The sequence below is a fragment of the Leptinotarsa decemlineata genome, unplaced genomic scaffold, assembly GCF_025532065.1.
Source record: "Leptinotarsa decemlineata unplaced genomic scaffold, Ldec_3_MD MMD2_tig00026307_RagTag_RagTag, whole genome shotgun sequence".
Classification (NCBI taxonomy): domain Eukaryota; kingdom Metazoa; phylum Arthropoda; class Insecta; order Coleoptera; family Chrysomelidae; genus Leptinotarsa; species Leptinotarsa decemlineata.
The window spans coordinates 11,283,301-11,311,279 of record NW_027412681.1 but is presented as its reverse complement, the minus strand read 5'-3'; the positions used below and the strand labels follow the sequence as shown (position 1 = coordinate 11,311,279).

Sequence of the window (27,979 nt, the reverse complement as noted above, 5' to 3'; positions counted from 1 at the left end):
GTGGGGTCTTTGCGAGGTTTGGGGATCGTTATGGTGTTGGCTTGTTTCCAGGGCATTGGGAAGTAGGCTAAGGTTACACATGCGTTTAGGATATCGCTGAGGTATGGTAGGATGGTATCTGATAGGTTCCTTAGGGTTCTGCGGTTTATTGAGTCTGGGTCGGGGGCTGTGTTTTTTCCGCATTGGATCGCTTTGAGGATGCCGTCCTCGCTGATAGGGGCTCGGAGGGGGTAGTTTGGATCAAGCGGGATTGGTCCTGGGTGTCTGCCTAGGTAATGTATGTTGTTTAATTGTTCGTTGTCGAAGTGTGCATTGGTAGGTACGTTGAATGTCGTTTTGAGGGATTTTCGGAAGGCTTCTGCTTTTTCTGATGGCTGGGTGTTCTTTGTTTTTGTCTTGTGAGTATTTAAAATCTGTTCCAGAATGCTGAGCTGTTCTTGTAGTCTAGTTTGCTTGTTTCTTCTCTCCATCTTTTCTGGGTGAAAAGGTTGCTGAGTAGGCGTATTCGTGCGTTTTGTCTGTTCCATTCTGTTTTGATCACGGGGTCCCTGGTTTGTATGTAGGTTCTGTATAGTTTTCGTTTGTTGCGGAATAGGTTTACAAGGCAAGGAGGTTGTGGGGTTTGGTCAAGTCGTCTAGTCTCTAGTCTCGGACAGTCAAGCGGCGTTGGAAGCTCTTGGCTCTCACCGATCAACGTCTAAATTGCTAGCGAATTGCCAAAAACGACTCTCCTTGATAGACAATAACAGATTGTTTCTGGTCTGGATTCCTGACCATTCTCGGAAGGCAGTGAGGTTGTTGACTTCTTTGCAAAAGAAGGTGCTGCAAGCAGCTTTATCGGACCAGAACCTGTCATTGGTATTGCTTTAAACTTTGCCAAACAAAGATTGAACACCTGAATAGCAAGAAGATTTATGGATTTCTGGCAGAATCCTCCAGGATTAGCTCACTTCAAGGCGTTTATTCACCCATCGAGGCCTGATACCAAACAGTACAATAGAGATGAACTACGATGTTCAACAGGCCTTCTTACAGGTCACTGTCATTTGAATCATCATATGCAGAAACTCGGACTATCGGAAGACAGTGTGTGTCGCCGCTGTTTAGAAAATGATGAAACAGCAGAGCACATACTTTGTACCTGCCCCGCTGACTTTGGCAGAGCCGTACTCTTACCATCTGACATGAAAGACCACTCACCAAACAAATTAATCAACTTCGTTAAAAAGCCGGGTTTATTTGGTCGAGTGTGAATAGGTGTGAGACACAATAAAACCTTGCAGGTTGCAGGGTAGAATAGACCCACTCACATTGGACCTAACCTAACCTAACCACTATGGTTCAGTAAACGATCGATCAACACCCGTACGTCGACGAAACGCAACATCTGCAGAAAACATCGCAGCTGTCTGTGATAGTGTGCAGGATAATCCAAAGCAGTCGGTTTTGCGTTGCTCACAAAAACTCGGCCTTTCGCAGACCACAACTTGGCGAATTTTGCGTCGTGAATTCGCCTATACCCATACAAAATTCAACAGACCCAGGAACTGAAGGTAAACAACCATATACAATGTGTGTTCGCTAAATGGACTCTGGAGCAGTTGGCAACAGACCCCGATTTTCATCAAAATCATCTGTTTGGTATGGATTTTTGGCTGGCGGTGTAATCGGTTCATATTTCTTTAAGAACGACGTTGGCCAGGTCATCATTGTCAACAGCAAGCACTATATAGGTTGATGATTACCAACTTGCTTTGCTCTGAATTGGATAATCCGGACACCAACGAAATGTGGTTTCAACAGGGCGGCAGTACATGCCACACAGTTCATGCCATATTGGATATACTGCACGATCGATTTGAGGGCATGGTCATATCACGTGAAGGTGATGTGAACTGGCCACCGAGATCATGCGATTTGACCCCGTTAGACTTTTTCTTGCCAACATAAAATTAAATTCAGCCTGATTTATGTGATAAAGTCATCGGAAATTGGACGTTTCGGACGGTCTCCACGCAGGGAAGCCATGGCGGACATTTGAACAATGTTATATTTCACACATAACAGCATCAATAGGTATTTCAAACGAATAAAAAATTACTTCGTTTTATTTGAATTTAAAGATAGGAAGCGCTTGAAAGACCCTATATCAGAGAAATAAAATTGGTTTTGCTGTATTTTTGGTTTAACAAAGAATGTGTGGCGCTGTAAAAAGAAAATAGACCCATTTTCCCACAGATCCGATATAATTTTTTTATGATTATGGGAAGAAAACCCAAAGTTGTTCTCATAAAAATTATTTTTGACTCCTTCTGTTAAAAAATATTTCCAGGGGCATTTATCCTTAATTATTTCCATGAAAATATATTCGGGCCTCTGTTATATTTCATCGTTCGTAGAACAAATCCATTTGTTAGTTAGATGACCTCATATGACTCTTTGATTTTAAATGTCTATTCAAGTACTATAACTCACTTCAACCATTTTGTATCGAAAGTCTTCGAATCGCTACGACGACTGTTAGTCGCAGGCAAACGATAAGGCAAGGCAGGCCGGAGTCCGATATCCTGCTGCGATTATTCCTTCTATCAGCACGGATTGGTGCCAGTATTGACGGAGCTTCTTGCGCGTGCGTTCTCGCTATCTTCCTCGTTTCCATTTCCACAGGCTTGTAGGGCTTCGTTAATTCATGAAATTGAATATTTTCTTTCGCTTCTTGGTCGTTGGTATTGGTGAAAGTGTGATCCACTTTTTATGGAGACATTCCCATTACTCTGTTGTTGAAAGTGAAATTCGAACCAATTCTGGACAATTCGTGAACTTGTAAAAATACTACATGTTTAGCGATGGAAATTGTTGGTTTGGCATTGGCCTAATATTATAAAGAAGATAATAAGATCCATCATATAGTGGTCAATATATATCAAAACACATACTTTATTCAGATTATTCATCCTCAGGTAATATTCATCGAATTGAATAAGGCTATTGATAGCATTTGATAGCAAAATTACGACATAAGTGAAACTTTTACGTAGGTACTCCGATAAACAACATTCCATATTGATGAAATCCATAACTTTCAGAGGGAAAAATGAAACCTCGACCTAGAGTTGCAATTTTCAGGATGGAAAGAAGGAAATGTCAATCATTGATAGCAAAAAAGTTGAGAAGAATCTATGTGAAGATGATCAACTGTCATATCAACATAGACCACGGATAAAATGCCCAATCAGCATCAAGATAATAGTGAAAATATAATATATTGAAGATCCATCTCCAGTGATTATTTTTCTTACTATTGTTGAGTCAACGGAATCCTCCAAATGAATTTGTTTTCTTTAATAACTTTATTCTGTAAACTTTTTGATGGTTTCAAAGTTGTATTCGAAGCAGTTCCCCATATACTAATTGAATACTGTGATTTTGAATGAATAACTGAGAAGTAAATTAGCTTCAAATGGAGAAATGTAAGTAGTTTCTTATTTTATGTAGAACTCAATGATAGGAGCTAGCTTTTTTCGAATGGTATCGGTTTGTATATTTCATGAAAAGGGAAAAGGAAAGGGAAATAAAAAAGAAAAGGGAAATGGAAAGGAAAAGGGACAGGGAATAGGGAAAGGAAAAAGGAAAGTGACAGGGAAATAGAAAGGTGAATCCATGAAATACAGAGACGAAGTAGAAGTAGTTAAGAAAATAGTTTTATATTCATATACTTGTTTTCGGAATATGAAGAGTTGTATTGTCTAGTTTGTAGTGAACTTTATAGTAATTCAAATAAAGGCCATTAGGTTGAATGTATATTTTCTAAGATGTGGGAATATGTCGGATGCCATCTGAGGAATCGACAAATGTCTTGATATACGAATATCACCACCGCTGTCTGGGGTAGGACTCGAATGCTTCGGTTTTGGGCTTTTGTTTCATCTCTTGCAGAAGATGAAAGTTCGATGATCGATGCCGATGGTTGGCTTTGCAACTCACAGTCTTTGGCGCTTCATTCATGTTTGATATTGAAAAATTGAGTCTTCTGTCAATTCAGCTATGTCGTCTTTATGAAGGGTTTTTATGTCATCGATGGGTCCTACATCTACTTGATAGTTCGTACTGGAACCTCTGGCGTAAAATGAATCTATTGAGAACACTTTCATAATGATCTCCTTGGGGCGCTAACTTCGATAGCGCCCCAAGGAGAGAGACCGTCGAGAGACCGTAATTTTTGGTTCTGGGTTTTGAAAAGTGTTTTCAAAATATACATCTACTGTGTATTGGAATCAATATTTGAATTAAATGCGAGAAATGATAAAATATTTCAGTGATCATCGATAAACAATGTGCGTAAATCATCCTACGATTATCGATAAAAAAGTCTGATGACGAAATAATGTTCGATACTCCAGTTGTGGATAGACATTGGAAAGGTGGGTCTGACGGCACATATATTTTTATCTCGAGTTTATTATTACAACAGCTATGACTGACTAAAATGCAGATAAGGAAAAACTGATAAAAAAGATCATCTTCGCCAGTGAATCATTTTATGTAATATAATTCTCGAATATATCAGAATAATTTTATGATCATTAGATATATTGTTACGGGCTTTTTCCTCGCTCAGGAATCTTCATATAAAGTATGAGAGTTTCATTAGTTGGTACTCAGAAGCAGATGCACTCCTCGTGCATCCAGGCACCACTTTCTACGCACATGATACATTCTTCGTAACAAGTGTCTCATGACAGTAAACGCATATTGTGGCTTTTTCTTCCTCTGACATTGTGGCTGCTTTTGCTGATGCACCTTTTTTCTTTTCCTCCAAGTTTCCCTTTTTTTCACTTATCCAACACACGAACTTTTCCCTGCTTACCCAAAAGTCTTCTTGGCTGATTTAGCTTTTACTGTTCTCAATTTCTCTTCTTGTTGGTCTTTGTAAGGTGAACTAGTGATTATTTAAGATCCTTCTGTAGTTCTGGATTTTGTTTTGGTGTTGCTTTTCTTCTAAGATGGTTTTGGAATTGGAGTTAATTTTGAAATAGGGACATAACTGCATGAAGGTTGTTCAGGCTCTAAACTCGCTTTTATGTCCTTTTTCTTTTGAGGTGGTCGAGGGATTGGACTGAAATTTGCAATATTAACATCACTGTACCACGGTTGATCTAGCTCTAGAATTGTTTTGGTGTTATTCTTGCTGTGAGGTGGTTTTGGGATTGGATCTGAATCTGAAACGGAAACAGAACTGCAGGTTGTTCTGTTGGCTCTGGTAGGACGTCAGGATGGCTCTGGATATCATCTTAAGGCGCCTCTGGATCAGGTAAGTTTGCCAAGTTTACGGAATTATCGAGGGATTGACATTTTCTGGGTTGGATTGCGTTTGGAGAATGTTTTCGGCTGCCTCAAAGTTGCTCTCTTGAAACACATCTGGATCATAGGAAATTTCCGTTTTTTCAAACCCCTTGTGAATATTTATTGGTGTGAATGCTTTAATTAGGGTGTTTTTGATAATAGGAGCCATGTCATATACAGTAATTCTAGAGCCAGGGTGGTTGGTGAGCCAGTTATCCATTTTTTTTGCCAGGTAGGTTTTGAATGATCCAAATACGCCTTCATCAAGAGGCTGTAGCCTATTCAACGTATGAGGAGGTGAAGTCGAAATGAATTTCTAGCCAGATTTATTGACTCGATGGACTTGTGGCTTAAATGGCCATCCAATATCAGTAGACTCGGAGACTCCTTCGTCATTTTAGTGTAGTCTTCAAAAATTTAATAGGTCGGTATCCATCCATCGTGATTTAGCAGGAAATCCTACTGTTCCAGAAAATGCACCATTCAGCAAAGTTGGATTAATTTTTATACGAGGGAAGACTACAAATGGTGGAATAAAGGTGCCCGTAGCACTGGCACATGCTAAGTTGTAATCTTTCTTCTTACTAATGAAGTTAATCTTCCCACTTGCTTCCTTCCTTATTCGGTTAAGATTTTTCCTGGCTTGTGGATGCAGGTAATTCCTGTCTCGTCACAGTTGAATATCTTATGCGGGGGAAAATTGTACTTATCCAATATCTCTTTTGAATTTTCAAAAAACTCACTAACTCTATGATTGGAGAATCCTGTTACTCCTGCTATACTTGTTGCTTCAGGTCTTGTGATAGAGAGGTTTCCTTGACGTTTTAAAAATAATATCAGTCAGTCCTTTCCAGCCAGCTTTTGATCTTTATTATATGGATGATTGATTTGGTTAGCTTCAGCAATTCGTCGAAGATCTGTAGTTGAGAGTCCATAAAATAGCTTTTCTAAGTTAATAATATTTTCACACAATTCCATTTCCATTTTTTCTGTAAACACGGGTTTGAACCTGTCTAGGTTTCTAACCGGATTGAGACCCTGACGCTTTAATCGTGAGTGTATGCTAGTTTTCGGAACTTTGAAGACCACACTAGCTTTTTTGATCGACATCTCTTTCTTCTGAACAGTTTCTAAGGCACGTTGCATAGCATATTCTGAGTATGACCCTTTTTGGGTCCTACGCACGTATTTACGGACAATTGTCAACCCGCAAAAAAATACAAATAACTTACTAACTACTTATTTATAAATGTTACTGTGGGACAAGCGAGTCATGACTACTGAGCTATGACTCACGTGCCCCATCGTGACATCGAAATAATCTTTAAAAATGAATCAAAGCAGAAACGGTACATTTGACAACGTTCTGAACCTCAGACGGTATTACTCAAACATGAGGTTATGTTACGTTCGTAATTTTTACCTCACTTCTGGTAGTTTCCAGTAAGTTTTCTATTCACACCATGCACTTGTTGCTAGATACGTAAACTGCACTGTTTCTGCCGACTATGGTGCCGGTTGTACGAATTGTCAAGAGACGCACTTGCCCCGTATGACTCACTTGCCCCACCCTCCCCTACTCATGTACGTATTTCGCTACGAGAAAGCTAAATAAAGTTTGTGGACATCAAATGGAAGGTGTAGTTTATCAAAATACCTATCGTTAACTATGCTTACCGGTTACTGCAAATTTTCAATATGAAGAACGTTATCTCGTCAAGAGAAGTAGAAACAAGACAAAATGAGGCAAGATAATCCCTTCGCTAGTGGAGGGAAAAGACATTCTTGTTAGAGAGAAGATTTTTCTCTTGATTATTCGAGACAGGGTGGGAAAAGGCATTTTTGTTCGTATTGTGCAAACAAGAGGCAACGCTAGCTTTACATAATATGCGTGTTTATTTGAACCATGATTTCGAGTTCACTATTTAAGAACTATCATTTGGAGAACTGTATTTATGTGGAATACACTTTTTTTCAAGATAAGACGCAAGCACTACAAGAAAATCCTTTACCCGCTCTCAGAGCAGTGCCTGTGCGAAAATAGCGATTCACATTGGATTTGAATCGCTGAAGATTGAATTAATTTGGAAAAACGTTCTCAGAAAGTTTATTTAAGATAAATGCAGTTCACCAGATGAAAGAGTTCTTAAACAGTGAAGTTCGAGGTGAACTGAGATTCACCTCAAAACGATGAGCAGCCACAGTCCGTCGGGTATTTCTGATATGAACCGCTCTTGGTGGAATCAAATGTGCCAAGTCACTTTCTGGATGGAATCCAGCAACTTCAGGGTATGTTTGGGGGCAGAGCTCCATACATGAGAACAATACTCCAAAGAGGGTCTGATCTGAGCTTTATAAAGCGTCAAAAGTTGTTGAGGTGTGTATAGTTTCCTGGTTGGGAACAGTGTTCCAAGCTTTTGAGAAGCAGCCTTTGCAATTCCAGCCAAATACAGAAATGATCCGACAAGTCATAGCATCGAAGTTTGACCAGCAAACCCTCGTGCCACACACGGTCAAAGGCCTTAGAAATATCAAGCGCAACAGCTATTGATTCTCCATGTTTCTCAATTTCGTTATTCTAAATATGGGTGACATACGATAGAAGTTCGCCTGTTTAATTTTATTTCCGAAAGCCATATTGATGATCGCTCAAGATGTTGTAGCCTTCTAAATATTTGAGGATATGGTGGTTTACAACTTTCTCCATGATTTTTGATATCACTGATAGCAAAACGACTGGTCTAGTTACTTTGAAGATTTTTCTTGTCCTGTTTAGGAATAGGCTGAACGCGAGCAATCTTCCGAAAAGAAGGAAAAACCCCTTTCTTGTAAGACAGGTTGAAAAGTCTGCAAAATACTGGTGCAAGTTCATTTACGCACTTCCTGAGAATGTTTTTCCAAATGGATTTAATCCCTAGCGATTCAAATCCATCGTGAATCACCACTTCCTCACAGGCATCGCTCATAGAGGGCGTTAAGGATTTGCCTGTAGTGCTTGTTTGCCCTTAAAAAAAGCCGCAAATGAGTGACTTCCTTGGTCACCCAACTTCAGTCCTTTAGATTTTTTCGTGAGGACACATGAAGCACGAAGTGTATCGCACTCTATCTGACTCCCGCGCGTATGAATAAAAGATGTACGACGAAAGTCCGAACCTGTAGGCATGACTGTATGGATGTCGAAAGACATTTTTTGTTATGGTCAGTTTTCAAGAAATATCCATTTTGCAATTTTCGAAAAAAGTTTTGGCTGTGGTTAGTTTCTTGACCTGTCTGAAGCCATTGTTTGAATCACAACCTTCGTATTCAAAAACATTTCTCTTCGGCGTACGTGCCACAGTAAAAAGTATTTCTTTAAAAAAAGATCATAGGCTGCTTTGAAATTTTTATCTCTATTGGAAAAACTATTACTTTATGCCAACATCGCCATGATCCACTAGAAAATCACACCATTTTCAAAAAAGAAATCAAATTTCTCGGCCTTTCAACGACATCATTCGTTTGATTATATCATTGCGAAGATGAACTATTTTGAATCAAGAAAATATAATATCATCTCAAAATCCACCACCTATTTGAAGGGAAAAATAAATTGTTTCAAATGGAGAGCAATATCAACTTGATCTGAACACAGTGTTTGTTTGAATTTAATAACTCAATTCGTTTATAACAAGAGTTTTGTGAATCTACATACAAGCATCGCGTACGCGCCAGTATGTGTTGGAAAGTGATGTTGGTGTGTTGCGATTTTGAGGAGGAATTGTTTTATGTGTCTGTAGGCAGTGCAATTTCTTTCCGATTATTTTGTATCTATCATAATGGAACAGAATTCACAAGACTGGGGTCTTGCACAGTTGAAAGATATTTTCATGGGTAAGTATTATAATTGGATAAAACTCCGCTATATCCGTAAGTACCGCGTTGTATACGTAGTACCGAAGAGAAAGTGCTAAACTTTGACGGCAACTCTTAATTTTGCCTTCATTTTGCGAAAGTTATACCAATACTCCGTAATTTTTCACACAAGCATTATTACATTTGCCGAGCTCTGCAAGTGTATATTAATTTAAACTGAAAAATCATCCACGTTGATTCAAATTTGCCAATCTCTTGTTTGGAACATAAATTTTATCTTGTTTCAAATAAGAGCATTTTCTCTAAATAAAATTTGATTTTCTCTTTGACCGAAATAATGTTTTATTGAAAGATAGAGGTATGTATAGTTTCGACAATAAATTATAATACAAAACATACCAAAATAGGCAACATTTAAATATTTGTTGAATTCCGAAACGTATTTGCTTTCTGTAATCACTTCAGAAATGTTTTCATGTTATTCATTGGGAACAAATTGAATATACCCTACTCAGCTTGAAATTATTTGATAGATTTCCTTTAGGAATGTAAGAAACAGGTAGAAATATTACCAAATTTACTAGAGATGAAATATAAATTTCCAAAAACGTGAAAACAGTGAATGCTGTTATTTAAATAGCGAATCATATTCCTTTAAGTATGTTTGTATGATCATGAGTTACATTTTTCTAATGAAACATTTCATATTTTTTATTGATCCTCTAATAATACTCACACGACACTTTGAATTCCTATAACGGTTACAAAATTATTATTTTGAAAGGCAATTTTTCTGTAGACTTCTGTCCACTTCAAAGGGATTTGAGGTACGTCTTTTCGATTGATTATTTATTTCTGATCAAATAATGTTTGAGCACCTTTTAATTTGCTAGGAATTTAAAAAGTGCTCAGACAAGTTTAAAATTTTGAGGGTTGTCATTCGCATGCGAACAACAATTGGGTTGGTTAACGGAATAAACCCACTTTCAAACAGTGTTTTATTGAAAAAAATTTTTTTTTTGATTAAGTGGCTGCTGTTTTCATATTTTTACCTTTCTATATATTTGAAATTGTGACTGAGATGATGATGTGCTGATTTCTTCTTTTGTTCCAGAATCCAAGTGATGTTCCGGCAATTGAGGATAAACAAAAGCAGAATGCAGAACTTGATCGACGATAGTGATTTTTTTAATGTTATTCACCAGAATGGCATCTAGTTTTAAAAACTTCATTTGTGTAAAATTACTAATAAATTAATTCATTTTTTTGTCCGAGTTGTAATGTTGTTTATAGGCTTCGATTTCATTGTATTTGTTAATTTGCAGTTTGTCAAGAATATGTCCCTTTTTTATATATGTTTTCTTATTGAATATTTATTTATGTTATTTGTATATCTGTATGATATCTCTAAAGTGTGCAGTTGGAATATGATATTTAAGCAAAGATTAGCAAAGAAAATTTAGTTCTCTATTACATTTTGTTTTTTACCACATGATTTTTCAGGATAATTATCATGATTTGCAATTGCTTCAAATAAACCAATCATAATATGTAATGTATTATTTAGTTTCTTTCCTTACCACTTATAGCTGTTCATATTACAGATGAGATACTTTGGATGCAAGTAACTAAATACATCCAAATGAGAGGGACAGTTTATAAACAGAAGCATAAGTTCATTTTTGATGAAGTAAATAAATGAGTTTATTTGATTCATACAAATAGAAGCGTTTCAATGAAAAATGTTTCTCTTCAAAGGAAAACAATTAATTTATCCTACGGAGATATTTAAATAATGTTCCAAGCAAACATATCATTCTTTCAAACCCCAAAACAGTTTTACTTCGAGATTAATTTTGCTCAGACTAAAGAATGCATACTTACTTCTCTTGAGCTAATGTGATTATTTCTATTGAAATGTATGCACAATCTTGGTGGAATATTTTTTTTTTACTTAAAAGAAGCGTTTATTCAGTCCATTTGAAATAATGATTCAAATTCAACTTGAGAGAATATGTTTCTCAGTTTAAAAAAATATTTCTTCATGAATATAGGAGAGCAAGATTTCTTTAAATCGAGATAATGTTCTTCACTTTGAGATTTTGGTAAATTTTCGTTATCTGGACACCCGGCGATTTTGAAAAAATGTTTGACTGTACTTACGTATTTTGATGCGTAGATTACGAATCCGAAAGAAAAAAGCGGCGCTCTCCCTTATTTAAAAAGTTACGGCCCTTCAAAGTTCAGAAAAGGGCAACTTTTCAGCCTTCTTTTTCACTAAATAAACTATTTAAAAACACAAGCATTTATTCACTAGGTCACCTTTACACCTTATTCCTCCTTCTTTAACACTTTTCACTTCAATAATCAACATTTTTCTTATAAAAATGTTAAAAAATGTACGGAGCTGCTTTTTGGTTACATATCACTGTATTTTACGTTTTTAAGGTTAATGATATGGTTGGTACGACTAATGCAGTCCATATTCCTGAAGTAATTCAAATGTTTTTTACCTTCCTTCTTTAGATCGTAAATTGGTTTTTGGTGGTGTATTACGAATTTGAAATAGTAGGCGACGGCAAATACCAACCGCTTTTTTCTGAAATGTCACTAGTAACTAACCTAAAAATAGAATAATGTCACCAGGAGAAGCATTCGTTTTTAAATTAAGTTTTTTATAAGAAAAATGTTGATTATTGAAGTGAAAAGTGTTAAAGAAGGAGGAATAAGGTATAAAGGTGACCTAGTGAATAAATGCTTGTGTTTTTAAATAGTTTATTTAGTGAAAAAGAAGGCTGAAAAGTTGCCCTTTTCTGAACTTTGAAGGGCCGTAACTTTTTAAATAAGGGAGAGCGCCGCTTTTTTCTTTCGGATTCGTAATCTACGCATCAAAATACGTAAGTACAGTCAATAATTTTTTCAAAATCGCCGGGTGTCCAGATAACGAAAATTTACCCTTCCACTTTTCGAAATACCTAAACTAATTGTTCTCTTCACTTGAAATTTTGATAGATGATCTATGTTGAATGGCAGATGTCATACAAAGAGAAATTTGTTCTTAGCTTGCGCGCCATCTATTAGATTGATATCAAACCATCACCCTTATACTATTATTAATCATGGTATCATAGGCTGAAAAGAGGAATAATTGAAAGACATGCTTAATTACGAGATCTGGACATTTATTGTGACAAAAAGTCAATATACAGACATCATACCTATACATTATCTATGCAATATTTACAAATTTTGGTTCATAGTTACAATTACATATAATTTTTCAAAATAACAGTACCAATATGTAAATTTCAAATATTTTCAATAAATACATATTTGAAACATCACAATGTCGATTAGAATTTACAGAAATCCAATTTACACTTTTTACATATTATATACAATAAAAATGAAACCCATCAGTTTCATTTGAAAGTAAAAAAATTATAAAACGAACAAATATGGCCGCAATAAATAGGTACCTAGTTGGTATTCAAAAGTACAGATCAAATATAATATTTGAGATTTCCATTTCTGAAATTAAAATTATGTTTTCAAAAGTAACTTATCTATGAATATATAAGGATAAAGGAAACAGGTCCCTAATATATCTGAATTCATTTACAAAAGTTTCTTTCATATTTTGAAAAAATAATAAACACAGTGAGGTTAATGACTTCGTCAAATTTTAAAGTGTTTAATCAGTTTAATATTTTCTAATGCAAGAAAATCAGAGTGCAGACAAAGTTGCTTCAAAGAGATAAATCATGTATGTACAAAAGTTATGCAGGTGTAGTAAATTTCATAAATTAATTTAGTAATCAAGTCGGTGAAATATCTACATTAATTCAATTCCATCGGCGAATAATATGAACATTATTTCTATATTTGTGAGTATAACGATATACTTTCATCAAAGAAATGATATTTTTTCAAATGGATTAGTAATGTTACTGCTGCAACAAATTGATTAGTTTGTATCTGATGAATGTTATGATTTTATAAAACCATATACTTTTAAAGGAAAAGTTACTGTTGGAGGTATGTTTTTTGCATCAGGATAGATCTCAGGTAGACTATTCAGAAAATTAAGTCATTCTGGGCCAAGAAAAATGTAATAATATAGTAAGGGTCTATAGCAGGATCTGAATATTATAGCAAGAGAAAGAACAGTCTTCTTAAACGTTGTGGTGAAGAGATACAGTTGTAGAGGCAGGATAAATATATGATTGAGCAAGAATTTACATCTAAAAAAAATTAAAAAACGCAGAGATAATCCTGATGTTGACCAGACGCATCTGTGGAAAAACATTGTGGTTGAAATCAGGCAAGATAATTGGTTAAACACAATGACGGTAGGATCCATGATCAAACATCTTTGGTCTACTGGCAGGTGAAACAAGCAACAGAACGATTGAAAACGTCTTGAATCCACCCCTTTTGTCATAACAGGGGCACAAAAGTAGGTCAACTCTCGTAGAAAAATTCACTTCCAATTTGAAAATCAAGCAAAATAAAAATTTCAAAACATGTTGGGAATAAAATCTCAGATATGTTCACGTGAGATACCACGTGACACCAAAGTACTATTGAAGGTAGGTTAGGTTACGTCCAAAGTAAGTGGGGCTATTCGCCCCTCCACCTGAACCCGCAAGGGTTTATTGTGGCTCATACCTATTTACACTCGACCAAAAACCCAGCTTCTGAACGAAGCTGATTAGTTTGTATGGTGAGTGGTCTTTCAGGTCAGATGGTAAGAGTACGGCTCTGCTCTGCTATTTCATCATTTTCCAAACAGAGGCGACACACACTGTCTTTCGACAGTCCAAGTCTCTGCATATGATGATTCAAATGACAGTGACCTGTAAGAAGACCTGTTAGACATCGCAGTTCATCCCTACTATAGTCCAACAACTGTTTGATATCAAGCTTCGAAGGGTGAATAAACTCTTTGGAGTGAGCCAATCCTGAAATATTCTGCCAGAAGTCCATAAATCTTCTTGCCATCTAGGTGTTCAATCTTTGGTGCCAATGACAGGTTCTGGTCCTATGAAGTTGCTTGCAGCACCCTCCTTTGTAAGAGAGTAGGCAGCATCATTGCCTTCCAGGCCAGTATGGCCAGGAATCCAGACCAGTATAGCCAAGAATCCAGACCAGAGACAATCTGTTAGGCACTGCCAGCGTATGCAGCTTATGGAACAAAACTTTCAGTGAGTTTTTTGCTGAATATAACCGTGAAACGAAAGTTTGTTTTTCATTTCTCATGTTTACCACTGATTTTAGCAGAAGATTTTAATGTTAATTCCGTGTCAAAAGATGGACAACTTCAGGTAAACATTCTAAAAGATAAATCAGAACTACCTACTGATGAATAATAACCAAAATGAGCCTACCACAAGACATTGAACAACAATCCATGCATTAGTTTCATCTAGATATCTTTCTAATTTTCATTCGAAAACATGTGTACTCATACCATATCTAAGCCTATTTTCTTGGTAATACAATCAACCACAGTAATTACTGATGTACCTGATAATTAAAATGATGATAATAAAAATAAAAAATCTATCCAAAAATGTTAATTAACCAATGAAAACCCATAGGTTATAAATTTAAATATTTGTAGAAAATTATTATATGTATATACATGTGTATATTATACGTATATATACTATATATATGTATATATACTAAGTGACATAGAAAGGTAAACATCCATTTATATTGAAAATATTTCAATAATTTTTCACTCACATACTTGACAAACAACTTGACAAACAAACAACTAATTTTTCAGAGGAATTGGATGATTGTGAAACCAGTGAAGTTCAGTAGTGTGTTGCAGATCCTCGATGTCTTATACACTCGTGAATACGTCTGGGCATTGCCCTGATGAGGTGGTCTATATCCTGATGGGGTAACTCATTCCATCCTTCTTCTAACTCATGTCTAAGTGCTGCCAAAGTCTGTGGGGACTGTTGTTAATTCAGCAGTCTGCGATCGATAAAAGATCGGCCGATCTAAGTGGCCATGGTAAGCGGTTAATATCATGCTGATCCATGAAGTCTACAGTTATTCTAGCCGCATGCGGTGTAGTGTTGTCATGTTGAAATATGGGGTTCTCGATGGTCTCAAGATATAGAAGAACATGAGGCTGCACTACTTCGTGAATGTAACGAAGAGGTGTCGTGTTGCATCTAATGAAGACTAAAGGTGTCCTGCTACCATATGCACTGGCACCCCAAACCATTGAACCAACAGTATGGTGAACATGCCTCTCCACATTCAACTGGGGATCTCGTCTTTCACCACGACGCCTTCTTACTCTTGCTCGCCCATCGTGCATACCCAAACAAAAGCGAGATTCATCGCTGAAAACTAAGCGGTTCCACTGTTGATTCAAATTTATTCTGTATATGCACCAGTGCAATCGGTTACGTCGATGCTCGAGAGTCAGTGGCAACACCCAATGGGGGTGATAAGAATAAAGTGCGAAACTTTCTATTCGCTGATATACTGCGCGTATTCCAACCGCTGATTCGCAATTGCCCTAGTAGAAATGAACCGATCCCTAAAAGTCTTAATCAGCGATCCTCACGCGCTGTTGTTTCCTTGCGACGACTGGTGCCCCTAGCTCTGTGTTCTTGGCCGTCTTGGCTCCAAGCCTGATAACATCTTAGAATAATAGTACGCAAAGATCGATTGATTCTTCTTGAAATTTCTCTAACTGAAAAACCTGCCTTACGTAAGTCAACAATTCGTCCTCTCTCAAAATCACTAAGTTGAGGAATACGACGAAATCTTCGCACTCGCACACAAATAAGAATGTAAATTGGAGGAATGGTAAATGCTCACACAAAAAAAACATTAGAAAACTGGCCAGAATAGCTTCCGATATGGCTAAAATTTTACTGGCTTTTTACTGGCCTCAACATAAATATACATGCAAAACATTATTGGAATATTTTCAATGTAAATGGATGTTTACCTTTCTTTATCAATTAACATATTGATTCATTAATGTTTGATCTATATCTACCATTTATTTATCCATTTAGTTACCCATTTATTTGCTCATTTATTCATCAATTTACCAATTTATCCATTTTTAACAAATATCCACCAAACTATTTCAACTATTATTTATGCTTGAGAATTTACATCTCGAGTTTTTGCGGCGTCAGATCATAGCCAACTAATAATAATTGCCATATTTCTTAAATGAAAAAAAATAGAAACGAAATTTAAGAAATGTCAGATAAGGTTAATGTAATACGTCAAATAATATCAACTGATAGAATTGAAAAAATATAATAGTTTTGATTCGATTATTCATTCTTTATATAATCTATAAAATTTACAGTATATCCTAACGTTCTTCCATTATTCAAAGGTCTACTTTGATATTGCACTTTTAGAAATTTTAGCAACTTTGTCTAGAATATCTACAAAAATACGCACCATCACTGATTTCATGTTTTGTTTTCAGGCTATAAACTACAAAAATTGATAAATTCTATGTACAATCTGACAGAGCGCGATTGATATTTTTGAAATGAAGGCCTGGTTATTGCATTTTTCGTTCAATTGTTTCACATGAAAATATACATATGTAAAAAGTAATTTTTCACTTACTCGCTTCATCAGTTTTTGATTTTTGTTCACGAATGGTCATCAAATTTATAGTCCAAACCGATTTCCAAGGGACATCGAAAACAAATTTCTATAGATACAAATCAAATAGTGAGTTTTTTTAAGATACCAAACCAGTTCCCTAACGGGTAAAACATGTAGAAAAGGTGTCTTTCAAAACATATCGGTTTTCCTGTCTGATATCATGACGGATATAAAACTATATTCAACTGGAGATTTCTCGCAGATCAAATATTTTAATTTGATTCAATGATCTTTTGAGAGGTTGGAATTGAGCTCGAGAACATCAGTAAAATTTTTATTTCAACTTGATATGTTGAATTTTTGGAGTAAAAATGAAAAAGTTCTCAAGAATAATGGAAATAGCTACAAGAAACACTGACTTTTCATTTTCTCAGGAAACATTGCAAAAACAGGTATTTTTTTGGAATTATAAACAAGTATTGCACAATTTCTTTCGAAACTGAATAAGGAATAACTCACTGCAGCATCATAAAATATATTTTTCTCGAAATACATTCCAAGTTTCAACCGTTTAGATACTCCGTCTATCAGATTAGGAAATTCAGCGGCGGCGTTTTATTTGATCTAGGAAATATGTAATTTTGAATAACAAAATTAAATAATAATTTTGAACGATAATCAGAAAATAAACTGATATTCCAATAGATAGACTCATATCAGTTCAAATTATGAACTTTTCAAATTTTAGGATTCCAAAGTACGAGATGTTCAGGTAGATGATATTTAGATTTGTTGGTACCTTTACGTTATTGATGAGTTTTGTATTATTCAAAATATGACGTAATGCCAAGGTCCAAAATTATTTTTATTACTTACCTCATTTCAGATAATGAACTTTTCAGTTTATGAGGTTGCAAATTACTACGAGATGATTAGTTGAATAGCATCTTTAGTCACAGATAATTTTTGAATAATTTACTTGAAATATGACGTAACAATAAAATTCAATTTAGATGATATATTTTTTGATCAAATTACATAATTTTTTCAACAGTGGCGCACACAAAATTTTGAGTTTGCAGAGAGTCTCAAAATTCAATTATTTAAGAAAAATGTTTTATCATGTTGAGTTCAAATCACAGCTATGCAAAAAATTCATCTTCATATATAATTTTGTTTTTATTGTCTGAAATTGAAAAGCTATATAATCATAGTTATATAAATTCCTTTATCTGAATAAATTACCGTTTTTTCACCATGAAAATGACGGCTTCACAGTGAATTCATCAACAAGGTGATGAAATGCAGAAAAACTACAATCAATAACAACCTTTCAGTGCGAATTCAGATTTTTTTCTAGAAATAATTATTATTCTGCTCTCGAAATTTGAGCTTTGATGAAATTTCGCACTATTTTTGAAACATCTACTTCAGGTATTCCGTAAATTAAACTTTTATAAAGATATATTTCTCTGTAATTTCTTTGAAATGTTGTTTGTCATTCCGGAATGGTAAACGCCGAATTATTTCACGGGTGAACTTGGGAAATTTTGAATCTATTACAATATTCTGAACTCAATCGTTGTTGTAAGACAATCTAAGGTGAGCACTCCAATTCAGGGTTCCACAAAAAAAAAACTGATGGAAATAGGTAAATTTCAAAGAAAATCAAGTACCTATTTGCTCTTTTTTCTTTCAGAAACCTATACCTACCTTAAGTACGTATAGATGACAAAATTAAAATTCGATGGAAATCACAACTTCCAAATTCCGAAGAATTTTAGAAAATTTTTAAAAACATCCCAAGATAACCCACAAATCGATTCTAAATTTAATGAAATTTTCCCACAGAAGTCCTTACTGAATGCCTATGAAATCTGATTCAATTTCGAAGTATTTTCAAGTAACTCAATTAGTTTCTGGGTGCATTCATAACAAAAAAAACAAACACAAATATTTTCTCTATACAGCATTAGTTAAGATTTAGACTGCTAATAATTTTATAATAATGTCAGTGTTGCTTGTAGTAGTATTTTTGATGTCGACATTAGACTGAAAATTTGTTTGATTCTCCATTTATTGTTCAAAACAAATTTCGACGATATTTCGCGAAATTAACTCAAAATAGCTTATAGAATTTGAAAAAATGAATCTGTCTTGAAAAAAGGTGACCAGCACTCCATTTCAAAAATTCATCTCGCCCGCCTAATAGAATATAATTATATACAAAAAAAAATATTCGAGAAAAGCCTTAAGCTAGAGGGTACTGTCACAACGACGTCGTCCCCGACGTGTGATACAGCGACGGACTGTTGTAATAATCATTCCCTATAGACGCGTGAGAATGTATAGAATTCGGCAAAGGGCTGAGAGTATTATACCCTGCATATTGCATGTCGTACATTTTGATATCGGACTTACTTTCCGTCGGCAGCAACCTTGTAATGGAAAAGGGATGATTCGAGGGCGTGTACCCCGTCGGCTCCTGCTTCAGGTGGTGCCCCATGGGAGCATGGTGTAGCATCGCCTGGTGCTCGCTAGACAAAGCCAGATGGTTGTTCCTGTTGATCATCGCCGAGAGCTCTTCGTGCGTCATCCCTTGATGATGATGGTGCTGTTGCATGTTGTGCAACTCATTCGCGTTCAACATGTTCATCTGATCAACATCCAACTTCCCGGGGTGGATACTGAGCATGTTCCCCAGGTTGTCGTTCACCTTGTCCAAGTGGTGAGCCTTGTCATCCCCGTGCTGCAGAGGGGTCTTTTTCCCCGAGCTGCTGCTGCTATCAACGCTGTGAGAAGGACTCTTGTGCGAGGAGCGAATCACCTCCTTCTTCTCATCTTTGAACCGCTTCTGGCGCCGAAGGTAGCAGCCGTTCTCAAACATGTTTCCAGACTCCGGGTGCAGACTCCAAAAGGAACCTTTTCCCGGCTTGTCCGGAGTGCGAGGAACTTTGATGAAGCAGTCATTGAAAGACAGCGAGTGTCTGATGGAATTCTGCCATCGCTGCTGGTTCTGCCTGTAGAACGGAAACAGATCCATTATGAACTGGTAGATCTCGCTCAGCGTTAGCATTTTTTGCGGGCTGTTTTGGATGGCCATCGTTATCAGGGAAATGTACGAGTAGGGCGGCTTAGCGTGGGTGTAGGACCTTCGGTAGGTTTTATCGGCTCTGGCCCTTTGCAGGGCGCTGTTTGGGGAGGTATCACCGCCCCCCAGGTCTCCCCTACCTATCGTGTAGTTGTTGATGTTCGACATGGTGGCGCCCATGCAAGCTGCGTTCATGTTTGATATCGGAGAGCCGATCGTGGTGTACCCCAGCTGCGAGGTGTCGTTCATAGTCTGGTCTATCCTCGGGGCCATCCTGTTCATGGGCATCGGACCCGACATGCCCGAGTTCAGCATGCTGGAGCCGAACATGGGAGTCTGCGGCGAGCAGTTCATCTGGGCCATCGCCATCGAATTCATGGAGTATGTCGGGGTCATGGGGGACATAGCATTCGTGCTCGTCGACATGGAGTTCACGTCGGGGTAGAGTTTCTGCGTCAACATATTGCACTTGGTATTATTGCACTGATAGTTTACACTCGCTCTGTTTGCAGAAGGGCGCACTGTGTATCAATTGATTCTAACTCGAGCCCTGGTTTTGTTTCATTGTTTACATCACGATCAAATTCACAAACAACTTAACACTTTAGGTATTCCAAAACCTACACTGATTGGAAAAACAAATACCTCTCGCTGCCTGTTTACTTAGATACTACAAGCTAGTCTGAAGTACCCAGAGCGCTGGATAGTCAAATACTGGACGAGGAGGGGGAAAAGTCGCCATAGCAACGGTTTGGCGAATCAGCAACTCCGATAGTCGTCGCCATGGTGACGGCAGTGAAAAAACGGGTATCCGATTGGCGTGGCGGTTATCTCCGTCAGAAAATGGTTTTGAGGGGTAGTGGGACACGCCCACCAGCAATACGCCACTGGGTGAGTGACGGATGAACTAATGATTTTCTCGAAAGGATGGGTCGCTTCTAGTACAAATTCTTGGCGATAAAAGTGTATTTTTCCGCTGGGGCGTATTGGAAATATAATATGTTGTTTTGTTGAAAGTGTTTTTGTGATTTTGGATAGAAATATTCCCTGAAGGTAAACTCAGTTTGATTTACTGTGTCCTGCTCGGATGATCGTTGCTAGAATCAGGAAATTCCCAAGTAGCAAAATGTTTTTGTCAAAAAAGTTTCGGAGAAATTTCCGCCTGGCAAAGTGTTCTGATAAAAAAATCCTCACAATAAATGTGAATCATTATTTTACGCTGAATATTTTTTGCTGAATCCGCGTTTTATCTTTGAGTGGGTAATAGGTTTTTTATTGCTTCGATTAAAGGACTTTATACCTTTTGTGTACTTGTGACCTAATAACCAGATTTCAATCTTGTAATTTGATATTCAGATACTTCGATAACAAAAAGTGTGTTCCACTTTTTAGGGTAACAACAAGATTAGGTACCTAGGTACAGTGAAAAAATGTTATGCAGTCGCGTCGAAATGTAGATATAAAAATGATACGAAAGTTTCGTAACTTGAAATATTCAATACTTATTCCTTAATTTTCAATGAAATTTCCGAATAGTTTTGATTCTTATGAAGCTGCAATTAAACTCCATTCATTATTTTAATCCAGTTCATTTCCCTTATAAATAACTGATAGATGAGTGGATATAACATTGAATTTATGTGATGGAATCGGCCGATTACTTGATGAAAATCCGTAACATATTCACACAACATACTTCATTGTTAGATTTTTAATAAACACTTTTACAAAAACGTAGGTAACACGTGTTTCGCTATACGATATATGTATATATATATATGGAAAAAGATAAAGAAACTAAACGTATCCTTTATTTGCTGCTTGATACCTTTGCAGTTTTTTCTAAATGAACCTAATAAAGGTTTATTGCTGGTATGAATGCCTGAGATAGAATTTCAGTTTGTATCAGGCCCCTAAATTTTTTTAATCATATACTTTATTTCGTCTGTTTAAAGTTGTGATTAGGTACCTACATAGTTATTGTGATAACTTTAATTTAATTTATAATTGGGCAGGTAAAAAAAACAACGTTTCCTTCAGATACTCAATTCACAATGTTTATTTTCATGAAGGTCGAAACAAGAGAAGACGTCTCACAACTTTTTATAAAAATATAAAATGTGTGTCGTGTTTTAGGTAGTAATAAGAACAAACTACAATCGGACAGTACATTTCCAATACATATACAGAATGATATGAATAATCTGACGATACACTGGTAAAAAATTTTCCACCGGTACCGGTGGCAATTTAATTACCGCCCATATTAGCGAGAAATTTCTTTCGTGTGTAATCTCACATTCCATGCGGAATATTATTTTGTAATTCTACCCCGAAGAAAAGTGTGGAATTTTTCAGTGTAATTTTTCATTTTGAGTGTACTTTTGTGTTGAAATAAAACTTTATAGGATAAATTTGCGATATAAATTTATATCGAGATATTACACTCTTCACAGAATTTTACAGTAGAATTTTACACTTTTATATAATTTCACAGTGGAATTCTATAGTCTGATAAAATTTTACATTGTAATTTTTCATTTACGGGTTATATTACCTTGGGATATTCCGTTGTAAGAAGGTCCGTATTCAGAGTAGTTTTGAATACACTATATATATATATATACCTATATATACCTCAATCGGATGTTGACTCTTGACTCTTAAGTGACCATTTTCCCTCATAATTTAGATAATTGAATGCACAAGACATATTACACATTGATATATAAAAAAAATATGTATATACAAAATAAGTTCATATACATTCTTGAAATGAAATTCTACAAAACATTTTTTTTCATTTTCAAAAAAGTCAAATAACACTACAAAATAAAAAAACCCTTCTTCAAATTAACACATTTTCTTTCTTGCTCATGGTAGTATTATCCTAAAAGAGAAATAAAATATCATCAAATGAATAGGTTTAGAAATCTAAAAACACAGTAAGTTGACGAACACACATTCCTAGAGAAAAACTACTACTAGTTTGAATTCAATATTAATATTTCTCAAAAATTTTTGATACATATTCAACCGTTTAAATAAAAAATTTGATTTTTCCAAATGTTTTCCAACATTTTCTGAAATATAGCAAATATAGTTATAATGATTTGGTATGAAGTGGTGATGAAGTGGTTTGTTCACCTCTTCAACAGAAACAAAAAGGTCCTAAAGTGTTTCTCGATTCCTTCAATTTCAACTTGCCTTCCATCCCAAAAATGTTTTCAAGTTCAATAATAAGAATCACAAATTTTCAAATTTTTCCAAAATTATGAAAGATGCGAATAAAACGTTCAGATATTTTTTAGGTGAATGAAATTACGATTTAACATTGTCCGATATTTGCAACCACCAATACGAAACTTTATTTCTCATCGAAATTCATTTTTAAAATGGATAGTGCATACGGCGTCACTGATAATTCACGCCACTGCTATCGAGTATATCTCCTTTTCTCAATACCATTCAGTAATTATCACAAACATTTTCAAATATATGTACTGTAATTATTTGAAAATCAGTTAAAATATGTTGTACTATTCCATACAGTATGAAATAATTCGCGATGTGAGGTTAGGATATACTTGTAATAAAAAACACTCTATAATGCATAACGAGAAAACTCAATGAATTCATCTGTTTATTGGACTAGTTATTGAAATTTTACAAGAAATGTACTCACCTTTACTTATTTTCACCAACAACAAAAATATTCTAATGCACACGTCAGACAAACCGATGCGCTTCTGTAGACAAGAATGAGCAATACAATAATCACTCACAAATACAAGCGTAATTTTACATTCGATAAAGAGATGGCGAAAATTTACATTTCACTAAGGGGGAATACCCATCGTCCAGTTAGTTCTTCTCTTCACATGAAATAATACGTTATGATTTCACACATATATTAGATGAATATTTAATTCTCAATGAAAAGTACATTGCCTACTGAAATTACGCTCGGGGATGTGAATTATTCAATAGAGAGAGTATATTTTCAATAAAACTGAAGTATTTTTTTTCGTTCGAAATGAAAATTCCGAGGTAAATTTCAATCATTTTTCCCGGTGTATATCACAGTTATAATTACTTACAATTCATACCTACAGTTAAACATGTTTTTTTTTCTTCTGTGGGAAATGAAAAATAAGAAATCTACTTTTTTTCATTTTGTTCTTCTGAAAGCTTCAAACTATGCTATTGGAAAAATGCATTTGTATATTAGTATCTACTTACCTATCAAATTATGCCAAAGCTAAATGGACAATTATTAAAATCACAGAAAAATACATTACTCCTATCCATAGTTACGGAAAAGTAAAGTAGGTACTGATCATTTTGAAAATTTATTATGAAAACTATGTTTGTTATCGAGAGGTTATATTGTGAGTGCATGAAGATAAATCGGTGAATTGAACTAAATTTTGATTCGTGATTTTGAAAAATGTATACCTACATCTTTGAACTTCAGGTACTGAAAAATCACAACTGGTTCAATGATGGAATAGTAAGCCAACAAGTTTTTTTTTCACCAAACACATAACGAAGCATAGATATCTACCTATAAATATAGATACAATCCACTTTCATTACACTTAGTTATTATTTTATTTAAAAGTTCACAGTTCATAAACTTAATTTTTTTCCTAATGGATTATTGAATTTTTCCATGACTGAAAAACAGCTCGTAAAAAGTCAGATTTCATATCACTATTTAATTTTTAGGGTGAAACTATTCGTTTTCTCTCCTCAAAAAAAATAGAATAGCAATAGAAAAATTTAATTACTAGGGCACATATTTTTTTCATAGTTAGTAGGTAATTAGGTATGATTGAACCATATTCAATTTCATGTACAATTATCATGGATTCAAAAATAAAAAAATATGATTCGTTTATTGCGAGCTGGAAAAATAAATTTGTTCACTTCATCAAATACTCATATCCAATATGTAAAATAGCGGCTAATTATCGGAAAATATATTGATGCGACTTTATACATTGAATAAAGAACATATCAAAATTGGAAAACTTCAATATCTCATCATATTACCATATTACTTGCATATCCCAAGAAAACCTGAAACCAACATCTATGGGATGAAGCCAAATATACCTACTAAAATGATTTATGAACGACAAAACCTTAGACTCTTTCAGTAACGTAAGCAATATTTCTATTGTAGCATATGTTGAGCTGAGGAGACTTTAAAATGAATCCCATACAGACATTTTCTACATATTACTTGACTTCAAGTTCTGCTTCACATTGAAGCACGACATTATTTTCTGTTATTTTTGACCCCGCAAGAGGTAGTCATAATTACCTCTAAATTTTCGAATGGATACTCGTAAAATATTGTCGTTAGAAATTCAAAATAACTCTTCAATTTTAGTTTGAAAAAAAATATTTGAAAATTTCAATTCTCCACGTGCTTAGGTATACTCATTACCTACTTAGCCGATTGGTTGTTGAAACTTGCAATATTAAAGAGTTATATAGGTATTACCTAAGATTTTACTTTTAAGATATTCACTAATCACTAAGAAATCAGTAATCGACAAATATGGCGACTGTGGAGGTAATTAAATGCTAAACTTTTCTCAATCCAATAGCGGGAATGTTAGTTTTTAACAACATGCAGTATCTGTTGAATTTGTTTTCCGTTTACCAACAGTCCTCCCCTACGAACGACAACTCTCAGAATTCGAAACTTGTGGAAGATAAGAAGTAACGAGTTCTTACCTTCCAATTTGCGATTCCTAGCACGAGATAATAATGATGATGCTGAAGGTCATTGGATGTTTCAACAAAATGATGCTCTCAATTCAGCGTGAGTATTTAGGTGAACAAACATTTTTCACAGCACTGATGGTTTGAAAGAGGCAGCATCGAATGGTCTGCACGATCACCAGATTTGTCGCCCCTTGATTTTTTTGTGTAGAAACCCCAAACGTAACACCCTATAATACTCACATTTCCCGTCTAATAATCAATTGATCTGCAGATGAAAACCAGAAGATTCTGACATTTTTGAAAACCCGTTAAAGTTCAGATATAACTAGAGTGAATTCACATAGACTACTGATAATTAATCATAATAATGTAAGTAAATATATAATTTCATTTACTTTTGCTAAAGATTAACTAGATTTGCAGTTTGTATTTCCACTAAAAACTGTTGAGGCATTTGTTCATGGAAATGAACATTATATTCTTCAACTTTCTTATCGATAACAGTTACATTAATTACAGGAATAATTAGTTAACAATTGAAATTTGAAATCAGTTGATATGTCCGCTCTGTTCATGTAGATATACCTATTTGATGATGTTCTTAGAAATAACGAACTTGATGAATTTTAAGACATTTATGAAACTCACAATTATAAATAATCTTAGCTAATTGATAATTGGTACTTGGCATGCTTTGTAGATTTACTATAGGTAATATCCACATCAACAGATCTGGGATTTCAACTGATTTCAAATTTCAATTGTTATCTGATAACCCCTGCAATGACTGTAACTTTTATCAATAGGATAGAGTTGAATATATAGTAATTTGTTTCTATCTTAATATCTCGAAAACATTCAATAAAAATGATTTATTCTATCTCGTAAGCTGAAGGATTTCTACAAATGATATTTCCATAATTTTTCCAGTGACGGCTCGTGCATTGGAGAACAGGGGAGGCTAAAGTCATAAAGACTATATACATGCAGAAAAGCCCACCGAAGGCGTGAAAATTTTTATGTTGTTGCACGCTTTGCTTAATACTTAATTTAGGGCATGAGTATGACAATGCGTAAAAAGTGCATGAGGAGCTATGCACTTAATTTTAGTTTTTAAACCATTTAAATGACCGGCCATGACCGCAACCCCATCATAGGTTTGCGCAATTAACTTTTGCCTAAAATTATAGGTGTCATACGTACGAATTAAAAAATTAAACAAATGGTCAGCTGTGCGCCCAGATGAAACATGAAAACCCATAAAACGTTCTAACACATTACCATCTTTGACATATCTAAAAACGATTGAAAGTTGTGATTTACAGGTAATATCGGTAGTTTCATCAATTTCCCATGCAAAAAAAAACACTTTCAATACCCTTGCTTATATTTTTCTTAATAATATATGCCACGCTGTCTATAAGCTCTTTTTGGATGGTTTTGGGGTGGCCGAAAAAACGCTACCGTTTAAAAAAGTGCCAAATTGTGAATCATATTTGCCCCATAACAGTAAAAGTTCCTTGTAATTGCCGCGATTAATCGAATCTTCAGTTTCATCGTGTCCGCGAAAAGCAAATTCTTGGAAACCCAAATAAATCGTAATATCGATAAGTCTTTTTAAATTCGACCGATTTTCCCTAACTTGATTATTAAAAAAAATTATGGCCTCTTTTTGAGCTGTATCTAAAGCTGTTGCTATATTTTCTTTGCTGAAGAATTTTAATTTACAAGAGGAAAATATATGCTCCTTAGATTTAAAATGTCTTTCTGTAGAACGAGGTAATTTTTTTTTAAAACGTTTAACCACGTTTGGTATTCGGTATGTACGGAAAATAAAACACAGGGCCAACAAAAAAGTTCTTCTCGTTTTTAACTGACATTAAATCCTCAATTTTGTCGATTATCTGACGGTTTAATTGAAATCAAGTTTGGTTAAGGCCTTCCCAGAGTTTAAATAATGTAAAATTTATTATCATAAGATAAAGACTTAAAATTATTTATCAGCAACCAATCAACTATATCGTCAGATTTTTTAATTTCTTCCTACTCATCCATAATAAATGAAAAAAAAAACTTACCGAAAAGTGAAAACCTGAAAACACCTTGAAATTGAAAGAAAACACTTTAAAAACACATTAAAAATATTACCAAAAAGCACTGCTATAATACAATACTGCCTGTTTTATACACAAATATTATCAAGAAACACTAAAACGATTTACCGAAATATTTTTCAGTCTCAGTCCGTCACGGCATCAGAATTGGCAATAATTTTTTTTAGATCGATTTAGGGAAAAAAAAGTTGACGGGTGATTATTAAACGAATGTAACTTA

General features: G+C 35.1%; 2 protein-coding genes and 1 long non-coding RNA gene across 3 annotated transcripts in view; 1 reads left to right on the top strand and 2 right to left on the bottom strand.

Annotated features, from left to right (window-relative positions):
* The window catches only part of LOC141485045 (uncharacterized), a 50,586-nt gene extending 39,838 nt beyond the window's left edge, over positions 1-10,748 (top strand). Inside the window, exon 3 of the long non-coding RNA XR_012466982.1 lies at positions 10,310-10,748. This is a non-coding gene — a long non-coding RNA (uncharacterized lncRNA). The remainder of the gene's footprint in view (positions 1-10,309) is intronic.
* The window catches only part of LOC111510225 (uncharacterized), a 179,106-nt gene that overhangs the window by 20,327 nt on the left and 130,800 nt on the right, over positions 1-27,979 (bottom strand). The window lies entirely within an intron of this gene.
* fkh (fork head box protein) lies at positions 12,357-20,600 on the bottom strand. Its single transcript, XM_023166692.2, has one exon. It carries the CDS (start codon positions 20,363-20,365, stop codon positions 19,082-19,084), a length of 1,284 nt encoding a protein of 427 aa, XP_023022460.1. The 5' UTR covers positions 20,366-20,600; the 3' UTR covers positions 12,357-19,081.